Source organism: Polyodon spathula, chromosome 11, assembly GCF_017654505.1.
Source record: "Polyodon spathula isolate WHYD16114869_AA chromosome 11, ASM1765450v1, whole genome shotgun sequence".
NCBI classification, from domain to species: Eukaryota; Metazoa; Chordata; class Actinopteri; order Acipenseriformes; family Polyodontidae; genus Polyodon; species Polyodon spathula.
The window spans coordinates 20,887,683-20,902,968 of record NC_054544.1 but is presented as its reverse complement, the minus strand read 5'-3'; the positions used below and the strand labels follow the sequence as shown (position 1 = coordinate 20,902,968).

Below are 15,286 nucleotides of genomic sequence, written 5' to 3'. Positions count from 1 at the left end.
ACCTGTACCAAGCTACATTGAGGTATAGTGCAGAAAATGGAAAGGCCTGTTGAGGTGCACAAGAAGGGAAAACTATCGAAGAATTGAATACATAGTCACCCAGAAATCATGTTGATTGTGGGACTCTACAGCTTTAAATGACTCAACACTCTATCATTTGAAAATGTTTTAATATAAATATCTGGTTCCCTGCTTCTCCAGCACAGATGTGGCATTCTGAATATGATATATGATTGTTTGAGTAATTGAACTGCCTAAATTTGTGGTTCATTGTTGAATGCATCTGATATCCATGTAAAATCAGAGCTGTTTAAGTGTCTCTCTGAGTTTAAAATGCCTTGGATGGAGGTCTGCGTTGCTTTAGCTCTGACAATGTAATTTCAGTGATTCAATTACTAAGGACCGGAAGGGCTTGATAACATTTTACATTCTAGTAGCAGCTCAGCTCTGTAATGAATTAACATGAGTTATAAGGCTGAGGGGGAATTGTGAGTTAGTTATTTATAGTCCTAATTTAGCCTCGTACTGCAGATCCTGAACACAACATTGTTGCAATCACGCACTAATATTGTAATAGCATAACTACATTTTTGGACCTTCAGAACACTGTGTCCACACAGAGTCATGTTAATCTAAATAAGCAACCAAGAATTAAGAAGTCTGCAATAGTGAAGCAGAAATGCCCAATCATGGGTTTTTGGTTTGGGGGCAGCCCTGGTCTGCTCTTTATGTGGGGCCAGGCTATCTGCTGCAGAGGAAGGGAATTTGCAGCACAGGAAGCGCCTTTGTAAGATTGCTTTACCCCAGTCAAAGTGAAAATAAAATCTGGAAACCTAAATAAACAATGTTTGAGTTGTACGGGGCAGTGCTCAGAAAGTAGCATTTTTCATAATAATTACATATTGTGATAATTTGCTAATGTAGCCCTTTTCTTCAAAAGGCCTCGGGCTAATGTGAAATCTACTTCAAAAGTTTGATGAATGTTTTTAACATGGCGAAAACCAACAATATTTCAACACCTCCATTGACTCTCCATAGAATTTTTTTTTTGCTGAGCTCTCTGTATATACCACAATGCTTTGCGCGCAGTGAGACAGAAGTCTCCGTTGAAAATCAGCGGAGTCGAGTATCTTGCTAGGTGGAATATCTTTTGAAATGCCCTTTCTAATAAACTGCAATATTATTGGCTGAAGCAATTTTGAGTGAGACTGGATTGCCATTGGTTAAAATATTAGTATGTGCTCCTATTGGCTAGAAAGGTTGCAGTCTTTTTGGCACAGTGCAAGATTGACAGTTGGAAGTTTGCCTGTTTGTTGGTAAGTTTGAAGAGAAATTCGTCTGGTTGATTGGAAATTTACTATTACTATTAAGGAAAATGCGCAAAATTTAACTAATGATTCTCAACTGTAGGCTTCTATAAATTAATATTAGATTATTTATTTTCGCAAGGACTGTAGTAATTAACGATTAGCGCTCCAATTATTACACTTGTTTGCTATATTTCAAACTCAGTATTATCCCAAACCATAAAAATAACTGTAACTAGAAAATACATGCATGTTTTGATATTATTTATTTTTTTACTCTTAAACATTTTAAATATGTGATCATTTCTAGGGCTTGACACAAACCTGTAACTTAACAGTGTAGCTTATTGCCTTGCTTTAAAATTGTGTCCGTACTACCGCCTACCAGATTTGAAAATGTACTGCGTTAAGGGAAGTGTACTGTTGATTGTTTCGCCCAGTAGAAAATAAACATACTCGTGTTGTTCTCATACTGCAGGATGTCCCTTCGTTTTTATTTATTTCAAGTTTAAGTACCAGCTCGGATGCTACACATATAGCTAGCTATAATATAAACTGGATGTCGTAAACATTAAATATTTTCTGTACTGACAATTATAACTAATTATATTTTACATGCATGCATTAGGCTAAATAATTGTTAGGGACGGCCATGTTATTGTAAAAGTAATGACCACATTTTCAATACTTCAACATCCAACCAGTTCAGATCAGAGACAGAGTTTATGAAATCCTCAATTTTGTTAGTCGTCCGCAAAGTCTGCGCTGTAAAAGTGCCAGGACTGGCAGATTGATTTACTTCATCAGCACAGAGTTAAACACCCACATAGCGGGGCGCGCCTCTCTATACCACACACCTGTAACCTCCCAAAGACAAGCCATCACACATGTAATAAACAAGAGTGGGAAGCAGGTCCTGCAGTCAATTTACTCGGAGAACAAATGTGGAGTGAAAATTGGTAACAAAGAAGAGAATTCTTCACTCAGGGGTGTGGGGTGAGATGGGGCTGCAGTCTGAGCCCAACACGGTTCAACATCTACATCAATGAATTGGCCACAGCCTGCAGCCCCTGGTCTCTGTCTACATGATGCTGAAATAAAATTCCTGGTCTATGCAGATGGTCCTGTTATCATCCACTTAACAACGGGATACAGAAATCTACGTAAACCGGCACAGGCACACACGATTTATTAAACACAAAACAGAAAATAAACAAACGGGCCATATAACACTACCAGTGATGGTAACGCACAGAGGACACATACAGAAGACAGGCAGGCAGTCTCAATTGACCCTCACCAAGGAGCTACAGGGCCTGAGAGAGCAGCTATACCGGCACACCGTCATGCGTGGTTTGTACTACAATAGGTCATCTTTGAATTAACGTTGTCTTTGAAATAGTCAACCATGGTGTTTGTTTTGACTGAGAGAATAACATACAGTACTGAGATCGTTGTATCTGGGTTGATCCTGTACGTGATCGTTCTAATAGGGCTAATTTGAATTGAAAAAAAATCTTTTTTGCTGTTAGGATCGTTAAAAACGGGTGTTCGTTATAAGAAGGGTTCATTATAGTGAAGTTAGCATATATATATTATATATATATATATATATATATATATATTATATATATATATATATATATATAATGAACAAAAATATAAATGCAACATGCAACAATTTTAAAGATTTTACTGAGCTACAGTTCATCTAAGGAAATCAGACATTTGAAATAAATTCATTAGGCCCTAATCTATGGATTTCACATGACTGGGAATACACATGTATTTCACATGCTGGTCACAGATACCTTAAAAAAAGGTAGGGGCGTGGATCAGAAAACCAGTCAGTATCTGGTGTGACCACCATTTGCCTCATGCAGCACGATGCATCTCCTTCACATAGAGTTGATCAGGCTGCTGATTGTGGCCTGTGGAATGTTGTCCCACTCCTCTTCAATGGCTGTGCGAAGTTGCTGGATATTGGCGGGAACTGGAGCATGCTGTCGTACACGTCGATCTAGAGCATTCCAAACATGCTCAATGGGCGACATGTCTGGTAAGTATGCAGGCCATAGAAGAACTAGGACATTTTAAGCTTCCAGGAATTGTGTACAGATCTTTGCGACACGGGGCCGTGCATTATCATGCTGAAACATAAGGTGATGGTGGCGGATGAATGGCACGACAATGGGCCTCAGGATCTCGTCACAGTATCTCTGTGCATTCAAATTGCCATCGATAAAATGCAATTGTGTTCGTTGTCCATAGCTTATGCCTGCCCATACCATAATCCCACCGCCACCATGGGGCACTCTGTTCACAACGTTGACATCAGCAAACCGCTCGCCCACACGACGCCATACACGCTGTCTGCCATCTGCCTGATACAGTTAAAACCGGGATTCATCTGTGAAGAGCACACTTCTCCAGCGTGCCAGTGGCCATCAAAAGTGAGCATTTGCCCACTGAAGTCGGTTACGACACTGAACTGCAGTCAGGTCAAGACCCTGGTGAGGACGACGAGCACAGATGAGCTTCCCTGAGATGGTTTCTGACAGTTTGTGCAGAAATTCTTCAGTTGTGCAAACCCACAGTTTCATTAGCTGTACGAGTGGCTGGTCTCAGATGATCCCGCAGGTGAGGAAGCCGGATGTGGAGGTCCTGGGCTGTCGTGGTTACACGTGGTCTGCGGTTGTGAGGCCGGTTGGACGTACTGCCAAATTCTCTAAAACGACATTGGAGGCAGCTTACGGTAGAGAAATGAACATTCAATTCTCTTGCAACAGTTCTGGTGGACATTTCTGTAGTCAGCATACCAATTGCACACTCCCTCAAAAATTGAGACATCTGTGGCATTGTGTTGCACATTTTAGAGTGGCCATTTATTGTCCCCAGCACAAGGTGCACCTGTGTAATGATCATGCTGTTTAATCAGCTTCTTGATATGCCACACCAGTCAGGTGGATGGATTATCTTGGCAAAGAAGAAATGCTCACTACCAGAGATGTAAACAAATTTGTGCACAAAATTTGAGAGAAATAAGCTTTTTGTGCATATGGAAAATTTATGGGATCTTTTATTTCAGCTCATGAAACATGGGACCAACACTTTACATGTTGCGTTTATATTTTTGTTCAGTATATATATATATATATATATATATATATATATATATATATATATATATATATATATATATATATATATATATATTATATGTACGAAAATGCTTTTTCCAACCGTTGATGAAACTTCTCAAACACCACAGAGTTCACATAAACTGTTTCAAAATTTCTACAAATGTAATTAAAAATGTGTTACCAAGAGGCTGTTATAGCCCTTCAATGCTTTCTATTCTGGACACAGCATCTCTTTCAGGGGACATACATGTATCAAACCCTGTCTCTTTCACCTGCCTCACAGATTCAATAAAACACAACATGTTAACTGGCAAAGGATTATTCTGCTGGTATTCTTGGAAAATATTGCTGACAGAAATGTGTCCACTTGGGATTTAATAATGTGAACAAAGCTTTTAGGGCTATCATCGCTAGCGACCTCCCAAAAATTCTAAACATGTATACAGTTGTAGTCAAAAGTTTAATTTTTTTTTCCTCATCTACAAAAGCAAAACTTTTGCTACAAAAGATTTTTCCTAAAATTCTTTGTTTTTGAGAAATTTCTAGAAATTATGAATTTCCATTGGGGTATGTAAACTTTTGACTACAACTGTATGTGCTTTAAGACCTGAAGGCTTGTCAAAGATTAAAAGTTATTTTGGTTAGTATCCTCCTATTTTGGGCATTCTTTTTGATATTCCTTACCCTCTTGGCAGATATAGTAGGACGATTGCTAGGCAATTGGATGGGGCAATCAAAATCTCCTGTAATAATAAGTAAGCCAAAGGGTAAAAAGAAGAGTACAGGTTTGTTTTTATATATGCCTGACAAATTATTTAATCGATGTGTGTTGAGGAGTTTATTTCCTCTCGAACTTTACATTTAAATTGATTTTTTCCCTTTGGCTTCAAAACAACACAGTTGTTACAGCTGCAGGGAAGATGCTGTAAAAGTTGTTGATATTGCATACTGTACTGCACATGTGATAGATACTGCAGTCAGTTCTATACAAATCTGTTCATTCATATTGTTACAGAATGCCATTATGCCAAGAAGTCTACTTAAAATAAGATACATAATTAAATGAGAAAACATTATCACTTTTCCAGGGAAGTTTGATGTCCAACTGTTTTAACAAAATCCCCTTTGTTTTTGTGCTATATACTGTTTAAGAACAAGGACTGGTGCTGTGATGAATCAGGAGACCCACGATGAGAGCTGGAGTCAGAGAAGGGAAAGTGTGGCAAAAGGCCTAAATGCCCTCTCTTCCATTTATAGAACAGAATGGGGGAAACCTTGCTCAGTCAGGGGCTGGGTGGAGGCATCTGGAACTTAAGACATTGGTCAGTACGTGTTGTCTTTGATAATGCAGTAGGAGGCCTCCTACAAAATTAAAACTTTAAAACTACAGTACCACTTTAAAAGGGTAGTTTCAGTGACACCACACTCATTGAACCTATCCCCTTAGCCACCTTAAAAAAAAATAACACCACAATTAAAGGGAAAGCTTAATGAGATGCACAAGTTACTGTATGATAATTTAATTTCACGTATTAGCAAAACACATATTTCCAGCTTGTTAAGTGCAATAATTGGTGCTGTATTACAAAGGACAGAACAGAGCAGCAGCTGTCACAAGCTCTCCTATCAAAAGAGCAATGGTTTTGTATTTGTTTTACCCTAATAAAGGATCACCTCCTGTGGCCCTTTTAGGAAATGTTTCCCATTGGTGATATAAAAATGTGGACAATGAATTTTCTTACAGTTTGCAGAATTTAGGTCCGGTTGTGGGTGCTTTGATCCCCATTTTGAATGACGGATATGTAGTGGTCCCTTTGGGATTACAGTACAAGTTCCTCTGGAGACGGCTATACAAGATACTTATTTTTCCAGTCTGCCTGTTAGTGGAAGGACAGTCTTTCCAGCTGTGCAGTTCGAATCGACGTGGACCCTACCTCCTGCCAGGGACACAGGACAAGACTCCTAAACAGGAAATAAGCTCCTTCCCTCACCATGGCTAATTAATTCCAGTGTGTTTGTGGTTTGGAAGAACATGGGCTGAGGACGGTTTGTTGTCTGACCCCTGCCTGCTTACCAGCCTGCAGTGCTTCAAGACCATGCACTGATAAGTAGGTCTTTTTTTTCAGTTATACAACAGCCTTTATTAATAGGATGGTTGTTTTGCACAGAACCCCAGCTCTCACAAATAAGTTATTAGTGGTTGCATTTTATTGAAAAAAAACATGTTTTCTTTATAAAGATAGTATTGTAGTTAATGCTGAAGGGCAAACCAGAACTGAAGTGCTGCTCCCTAATGGGTGCATAACATAGCTTTTAACAGATAATAGCAGCAAACCCTAAACTGAACATTAAAGTAAATTCACGGCCTACATTCATTCATGACATCAAATAACAAGGGAGCAATACTGGGTCAGATTTTTTCAGTGTTTATTTCAGTGTATTATTTTAAAGGACTTTTCATACGCTTAATTTGGAATCAAACAACAAAGTCATGTAGTTTAAGGTCTCTTGAGGAACAATGACACTGGCAACAGGAAACAAATGAGCACACCTCAGTTCTGACCTGAACAACCAGCGCAATTCAGTCATAGGACTCTCTCAGACTTAGACGGATAACTGCGTCAAATTCTGAGGATGTTTTATTATATGGGCTAAAAACCTGTAGATGCATTTCACTTGTGAACTGAACACTTAATGCTTAAATCCTTCCTCTAGGGGTAAAGGCACAAAAGACCCAACCCCTACCCACCCTTTAGGTACAGGGGGCAGTCTTCTAAGGAGACAGTTTGTTCAAGAATTGAGATGATACTTTAGCCTAGAAAGAATTACATCTATGAACGTATGCTGTCTTCTCTGCATTATTCATAAACCGTGACCATCAACATCATGAACTTTGTTCAGAAACACACTTTGAGGGATTAGCTAAGTGCCCTTTCAGCACTATATAGCATTGTTATACCACTGTGGTTCTGTTCCACCACTGACTCTTACCATTGTAGATGCCTTCAATTACCAGAGCCACCTTGTACAGAAACCTTGCACTGCCATTGCAGTGTTTCACTGCATTGCATTGAAGATTTGGAAGATGAAAGCTAGTTAGGGGGAGCAGTGTTTCCCAGTGTTGCCTAACAAGGGTTGATAATGATGTTTTAGAGCCAAGAATTGGGATCATACAACATAGCTTCTTTGGTTGAGGAAGGGAGTTCTCTGGTACGCCCACACCCTCGCCCCCACCTACAAGCAGCTGGCCAGACACAACAACATGCTTATTTTCTTTGGACTCGTTTGGTTGTCTTCTGTACTTAGATTTGAGTTCAGTACATGCTCTTTCACTAGGTTGAAACCCAGATGGACAAGTTGTTTTCTGCTCTTAAAAGCCTGTTACTCATAAAGAATGCATATCTGTTACTGCTGTGCTCCACTGTTTTAAGATGCTCCAGCGTTTTTTATGTTCACTCTGATTCATGTGAGTTCTCTTACATTATATAAACAGTCTGAAACAAAGCAGTCCATGCCTGGAATATGACATCATGGATTCCACAAGCCTGCTCTAATACATAAATACATCTTTAAAAAAAGAAGGATTTCTCTTGAAGTACTTGATGCTTCTGTATATGGTATGCTGAGAACATGGTGCTGGGCTGACTAACTGAAAACAAATGTGTCCTCGCTTATATAAATATTTAAATGCAGTGTTTATGGCTGAACCCCTCCGCACCCAGCCCCACATTACATCTCAATAGCCATCGACTACTGTTAGTTGATTTGGCTCCTCGGAAAAGATTCATGCTCTTGGTGAAGCTGCATGTTTCATATGGCGGTTTCTCACTAAATGAAGACTTCTTTTGGATAGTCCTTAAACTGTAACGCACATATTGTCTTATGGGTGTGGAGGGAAAGAAAAAGGTGTACTTTTCAACTAAATCATTTGAGACCATGTTTTATTTCCCTCAGTGAAGTACTCAGTACTGGTTTCTCAGACCGTTATTAACACTAATCTTAGGCTATGATGGTAAGGTAACATTAAGTACTGTAGTTCTTTTTGGCACAGAGTTGGTATACGAGACCTCAACAAGCAAAGCAAGTGATGGACAAGGATTATGGTAAAGGGACGCTAAAAACTACACTGCCCGAGAACAGTGATATTATTATTGTTAATAAACAGTTACATTTTTACTTTCCTTTATATTGTTAGGACATTTGCAAAAGTATATCAACCATAAAATATTCAACAGCATATCTTTACAAACAGTAGGTTTGGTTCTAAAAGTGATGTTAATTTTGTATAATATTACCATGCTTCTCTACAGTAATACACACTTATAAACCTATCTGAGCCCTCTGTTTTGGATTTGCACCTATCTTCAGCTGTGGGGGTGATTAAATGTTTTACTGTGCTTTGACCAGGTTTAGCTCAGTAATCTTTTAGTAGGGTATATGTACCTCACTGAAAGTAGAAAGGCACTGATTGGATTGAGAAAGGTGATTAGTTGTTGTTCTGTCCTGTAGCTGCAGTGATAGGGGAGTGTTTGCTCCCTGGCAAACATCCTCGCTAGGTGTGCTGTCCTCTCCCTGCCTCTAGTTAATGGACTGGAAGCCATTCATTCCAGGTGGAATATGAACTGTTGTTGGAGGAAAGCTGTGTCTATAAAAGGCTCTGTTGTCCAGCTGTTGCCGCAGTGCTGCTTTGAGTGGGCTGTGTTTTCTTCCAGTCCTTTTGGCTGGATTGATGGGTCTTTCTAATGGTTATTTTTCATCTTTCTATCTCCCCACAGCCTCCCAGTAATGATATTGCACTGAAGCATGTAGACACAACGGTAAGTGAACCGTATTTACTTTTCATTGTGATGATAAATGTACTACAGATTTAAAAAGAAAGTCATATTGCTGGTTTTAAGAAGCTTACTTACCGGTGTGAAATAACAAACAAAAAAAAAGTATTTAATGCAATATTTTCTTGTGTGTCTCTCTCTAACGTCTTCACCCTTAGCTTTTTTCCTTGAATATCGTACACGTCTTAAGTGCGCCCTATTTTTTTGGAGTGTAATTTCCTCTAGATGGTATTGGAGTAATGCATTGTAATGTAGTTACAAGCAATGTCTATAAGTAACTGTATACAAGCCCTTTGGGAAACCATTACTGACAGCTTATGAGAACATTAAAAAGTTGTCGGTAAGAATTACTGGCTCATCCCTTTATGAAGAGACTTTGTTTGAGCTACCAGTCAAATTAAACCCAAGTGCTCTTGAAATTAAGATGCTTCTATAAAAAACAAATCCACAATGAATACAACTTGGAATTCGGATTCAGGCTCAGACCTAATAGACTCTCAGTTGTTTAAATCAAAATATTCAGGGGCATAGAGTGCAAATGGATAATTTCGTAGCCTGTCATTGCTTTCATATCTTGAGGCCTGGGTTTGAATCTAACTCAAGTCACAAGTGAGGTATGTTTGCAGAGCTGTGAAGGCAATCTCTCTTGGCATCTGTCAGGACTGTGCCTGACTGTCACCGGTGTCACTGCCCCTTGTCTTTCATGAGAAATACATTCACATACCAACATTTTCAAATGAAGTACATATGTCGTTTTCATGCTGTATCCTTTAATTTATTATCCATTTGATGTTTGCCCTGGATGTATACTCCCTGTAGGTTATGAAGTTCAGGTTTTAAAATGTTGACACTGCTGCAGTATGTTTTCAATGAGAGGGAGCCTTTTTACACAAAGTGAAATTACAAGGTAGAGCTTTATGTTTATCAGGGTGCATATAAAATGCAGAGAACATAACACATATGTTTTAATGGCTAGATTATAGTACAATATTTCCTTGGGGCAAAGCTACTGTGGTGAAATGTATAGTTTAAGTTTATAGTCAATGTAAACAGGTACAATGTCGCAAGTTAGGTTGCATGCTGCGCTTAAGATTAAAACACCTTTTTTCCATGGGAGATCTGGTCAAGGTGGAAGCAAAACAAATGATAGTGTATCTGCTAAATACATGTTGATTTTGTGTTTAAACTTTTTTTTTGCATTACTAAGGCTCTGAGTTTCAATTTGTTTTGATATTTATTACAAGACCATGGTGTCAACAAAATAAAATCTTGGTTAATTTTAGGAACCGTGAAGGGTAGAACAGCCTAAAATGTCAGGTTATTGCTAGAAATAACAAATCATTTTTTGAGATTGTATGGGACCTAAGATAAAAAATCGTATACCAATGTTTCAATCTTTGCAAGGATGAAGAATTCAACCCAGCCAATCAATATTGTGATTTTCCATGCATGGGGACTCATTGGACTGGAAATGAGGACTATCCTGATAATATAGGAACTGGCATGTATGCTGTACTGCAGTTTGAAACAACAGCCGCTCTTCAGAACCAGAACTATACATTCTTCCTCATAAAAAAAGAATTTGGCAACGTGTGGTTTCATCTGTTTTTATTTATTTTTAAGGGGGGGTCATCATATTCAGTTTCAGGAGTTCACTGTTTTCGAATGATGTTTTGTGTACTGCAGTTGTAACTAGGACTGCCTCTTGCAGAGAAACCTCAGAATAAACCAGATCCGGGGGGTTACTGATGTGTGGCTTTTCCTTTCCACAAATTAGCCCTTGGTGGGGGTCAGTTCCTCAGCCCGTATGAAAATGCATTTGTTATAATTGATCTCAGATGAGGCCAAAACAGAAGGAACAGTTAGTGGATAAAAACAGTTGTGAAGCCATCTCTACATTATCTTATATGTTGCAGGGCTGCTGATTTTGCATTTTAGCTTCAGGGTCTTAGAAACTTTGTGTGTGGGGTTAGATTTAGGATGTGAACAGACCTGAGGTCATGTTAAATGGTTTACTGGCTGTATCCTAAGGTAAGGATGGCCTAGTGGTTATGGTTTTGCATTAAATGTTTAACCGGTTTTTAATTGAATTGTGTTGGTTCAATGAGACCTTAAAGGAAAATTCATATATTATATATATATATATATATATATATTATATATACTATATAATATATAATATATATATATTATAATATATATATACGATATATAGTTCCGAATTGTAGTATTAGACATAATCTGTGGTTCGTTTTGATATCGCAAAGTGCCAGTATATGATATAAATCAGGTTTCATGTTTGTCCATGACAGCACATTACAAGTGCGAGAAAAAAAGAAAGAAAACTAACAGTGATTAATTAGGTATTGCGCTTGTTTTTTTTTTGTACATTTGTATAAGACTATGTTAAAGAAGAAAAATGTGATGACCTTGATGTTTTGTAATTGAACTGGATCCCGTTAAGACCTTCCATGCAGCATTTGACACAAAAAATGTGACAATAAGAGGGTTTGTGAGATGACATTAAGAGAGGTAATTTCTCATAAAACCTATGGTGCATGGCGAGTGGTTTTTGGAAAATCATGATAATAAACAGGGTATGATATTAAGCAAGATGATATAAAACTGTATAGTTCCCAGTCCGTGCTTCACTACCATTTCATGTTTGACCTTTCTGAGAAATTAATAAAATACCCAGAAGACATTCTAACAGTACTGGTAGTAGAACTCTTTCTTATCATCAATGGCAATACTGTTGTAGCTGCTCTTGTGCAGTCATTGCTTCTTAGTACAAAACCACTGCACTGCAAAGTACAGTTTATTCATGTCAATATCAAATGCTTCAAACATTCTGCTTCTCAGCTTTCTTCCATTCAGCTCGAAATAGAAATATACTAATTCAAAATCAAGTAACATAGCCACAAAACGAAAACCCATCAAGTGGAATTATTCCTCAGTTCAGATTCCTCACATAAATGTAATTGAGTTCTCCCTTGTGCTGCTTTCTTTCATATACAGTCATTGTAGTGGATATGACATGCCTGTAAAGATTTCAGCCAGCTCTCCCCTTTCACTCACACATATTAGTTATTCTACGATGTAACAGTGGACTTGCAAGTAAAATAGTTGTCAGTTTGGTTTTCTAGTAAGAAGCACTAACCTCTCAATTACTCAATGCTGTATTGTTTTTATTATTTATAAATCTGTTAAGGTAAGTTAACAAGCAGCTCTTCAGTTCTAGTTGTAAAAGCAACTTAACACAGACATAAAAAATAAAGAAAAAAGTATTTGAGCACTTGAAATAAGTATCACTCAGAAAAACATCATAAAAAGATTAAAAAAAAATATGAAAGTGCTATTCGAAGATACTATTTACTAAGGCGCCCTTAACGTCTCCTGTTCCGTCACCCATACCTTCATAGTGTGCACGCCTCTAATCACTCTACACCTTAATAATGAACAATAAAACATTATATTAACAGACACCCAGCACTGTCACCCTCTAACAATAACTTAAACACATTTTCAGTTTTTTATCATGTTCTTTAAAAAGCTTTCAAACCAGTCACTTGTCACCCTAAACTTTTAAATTAGGTACAGCAACACTCTATAAAACGTTTCCAGTTCTCCCCATCTAAAACAAGCCCTCAAACACAAACCAGATTTTTAAAGAAAAGGTCACCAGGCTAGAAGGCAGGAAGTGAGAGGGTTAACTGCAGGGAAAATGAAGATGAAGTACATTAGTTGCTCTAAGAAGTCATCTGATGAATGCCTGACCCTGCCTGGGACCAGGGAGGGGCACAGAGGAGCTATGAACAGCAGCAATCTGGATGCCAGCAAGACACAGCATGGGAAAGAGGAGGAGAGACTGTGTGGAGAGGAGAGAGAGGGAGAGGGAGTGCGAGTTTGTTTGTAGATTGGGTTCAGGCATGTGGCGTACAGGAAACATTTTGGGATTAAAATAGAGCCTTTTTGTTACCGAAAAGGGACAGTTTAGCAGACAGAATGCATACCAACGGGCAGCCTACTGCAAGCATGAATCCCAGATGCTCTCTACGACAGGAAAGAAAGTTTGTTTCTTTTAAAATGCCTTGGAGATGGAGCACAGGGTACCTATTTAAGGTAGGGACTGGGGGTGTAAGAAAAAAAGAAAAAAGAACCCCCCAAAATGTTTATTTGGTTTACATGCTGTTGGCTTTTGCTCTGTTTTAGGCATACGTCACTGCCTTTAAACTTCCCCTTTAAAATATGTTACCTCACTGTTTGCAGATGTTTTTAATAGTAAAGCAGTGTGCTTTGGGGAGATGTAAAAAGTCATAATTGTAGGCTTGTAAAAGTTTTATTTTAGTTGAGACAACATTGAGAAACTTTAAGGCAAGCAAGAAAGTAGGTTGTATTCAGAGGATGTATGTTTTTTTTGACACAACTTCTACTGTTTTTTTTCCTGCATTATGTTTTTTTTTGTGGAAAAGATAAAATAATTCAAAACTAGTAGAACCTTCTGAATTTCCATTTACCTTTCACAAACAATTATGGAAATTGCTCACTAGTGGAAATACGTTTTCTAATTGTGTCCATTTCATCAAGCTGGAGCTTTCTGTGTTGTTACTGCCACTCTTCTATACAATATTTGTATTGGTTGTTATTAGTACACTTAGATCATATATTTGCAGACTGTTTTCATGGGACATATGTGGTTGATCTTCTGATGGCTTTGTTTTCCATGCTTACTATACTGCAATACTGTACTTCCAGGAAGGTGCAAGTTATTAACACCTGTGAATGGGATCTAAAAGCAGGCAGAATTACGTACGCATGTCGCACCAGTTTTCTCCAAAGGAGACACCACGTGATATTTCAGTCTCTTGTTCATTTTACATCATGAGAATATTCCTCATGGCTCCCACATAACTGATAAAACAGGTGGATTCTTACAGCTTAAACAAAAACATAAGAACTGGTAAGACAAATTAAGAAAAAATGGAAAAATCCCTACAAAGAGCAGAAGAAAAGTTAAAGATACACAGGTTTAGCAGCATACAGTATATTTTATTAAGGCATGTATCTTCAGTGTCAGTGAAGCGTAAGTTTTATTTATATGTAAATGTTATTGTTATATTATTAATGCTGCTTAATAAAAGCTACAGTAATGCGACATCTATTGTCTTATTCACTAAATGTAATACAGTCAATGTATTTTAATGTAGTGTACTGTATTTTGATCATGGTTTTTGGAGAAAACTGTCAGCAACACAGAATACAAGTTTCAAATTTTTTTTTTTTCAGGCGGGATCGCCTACTTATTGTCAAAGTGATTTGGTTTCAACAAGTTTTTGGGGTTTTTTTTTGCACAAACTCTAAATGTGTAATAATAATTTGTAACACTGAAAGCTTAATTGTGCAATGTCCTGTGTACTCAAGACATAAATCTAATAGAATATGTCATAGTGTTACAATATATTTATATTGAGAATATATAAACCACGATCTTCAACAAAGGAGGTCTAATTGCTGCTTGAACAATCAGCACTCAGGCAATACAATTTGTTTGTGAGCCAGTTAGAACTGAGTCAACCTAGACACATACAAGCCTAGTCTGTCTGGTGCACAGGGAATTCCTTCTAGATTAAGAAATGAGTCAAGAAGCAAAGCTTAAATTGGTTACAATAGTCAATGTTTTAGATTAGCAGCAGCTGTCTTTTCTAATTTTCATAAAGCCTGAAATGTCTGTAACTCTGAAAAATACATTATTTGTAATAATGAAATGCTTAAAATTCCCATCAGCTAATTTTCTTGCTAGGAGCCTGTCACAAAGACGGCTGGAGTGGGTGGCGTCAGACCAGAAGCAGGAAAAATAAACAAAGACAGAGGTGGAGTTTGGTGGAGCTGAGCGAATGGTATCGCTCAGCATTTAATGAATTAACAGGCAGACAGAAAATAAACGGTTAGAACAATACAAAAACAGGACACGGCACTGGTAGCCAAAATAAACAGAAACAAAAAC

General features: G+C 37.9%; 1 protein-coding gene across 4 annotated transcripts in view; it reads left to right on the top strand.

Annotated features, from left to right (window-relative positions):
* Nucleotides 1–15,286, top strand: part of LOC121322595 (tensin-1-like) — a 287,308-nt gene that overhangs the window by 183,521 nt on the left and 88,501 nt on the right. For all 4 annotated transcript variants that reach the window (XM_041262743.1, XM_041262744.1, XM_041262746.1 and 1 more), the window contains exon 5: nt 9,226–9,267. In XM_041262743.1, coding sequence (XP_041118677.1) covers nt 9,226–9,267 — 42 coding nt within the window. The remainder of the gene's footprint in view (nt 1–9,225; nt 9,268–15,286) is intronic.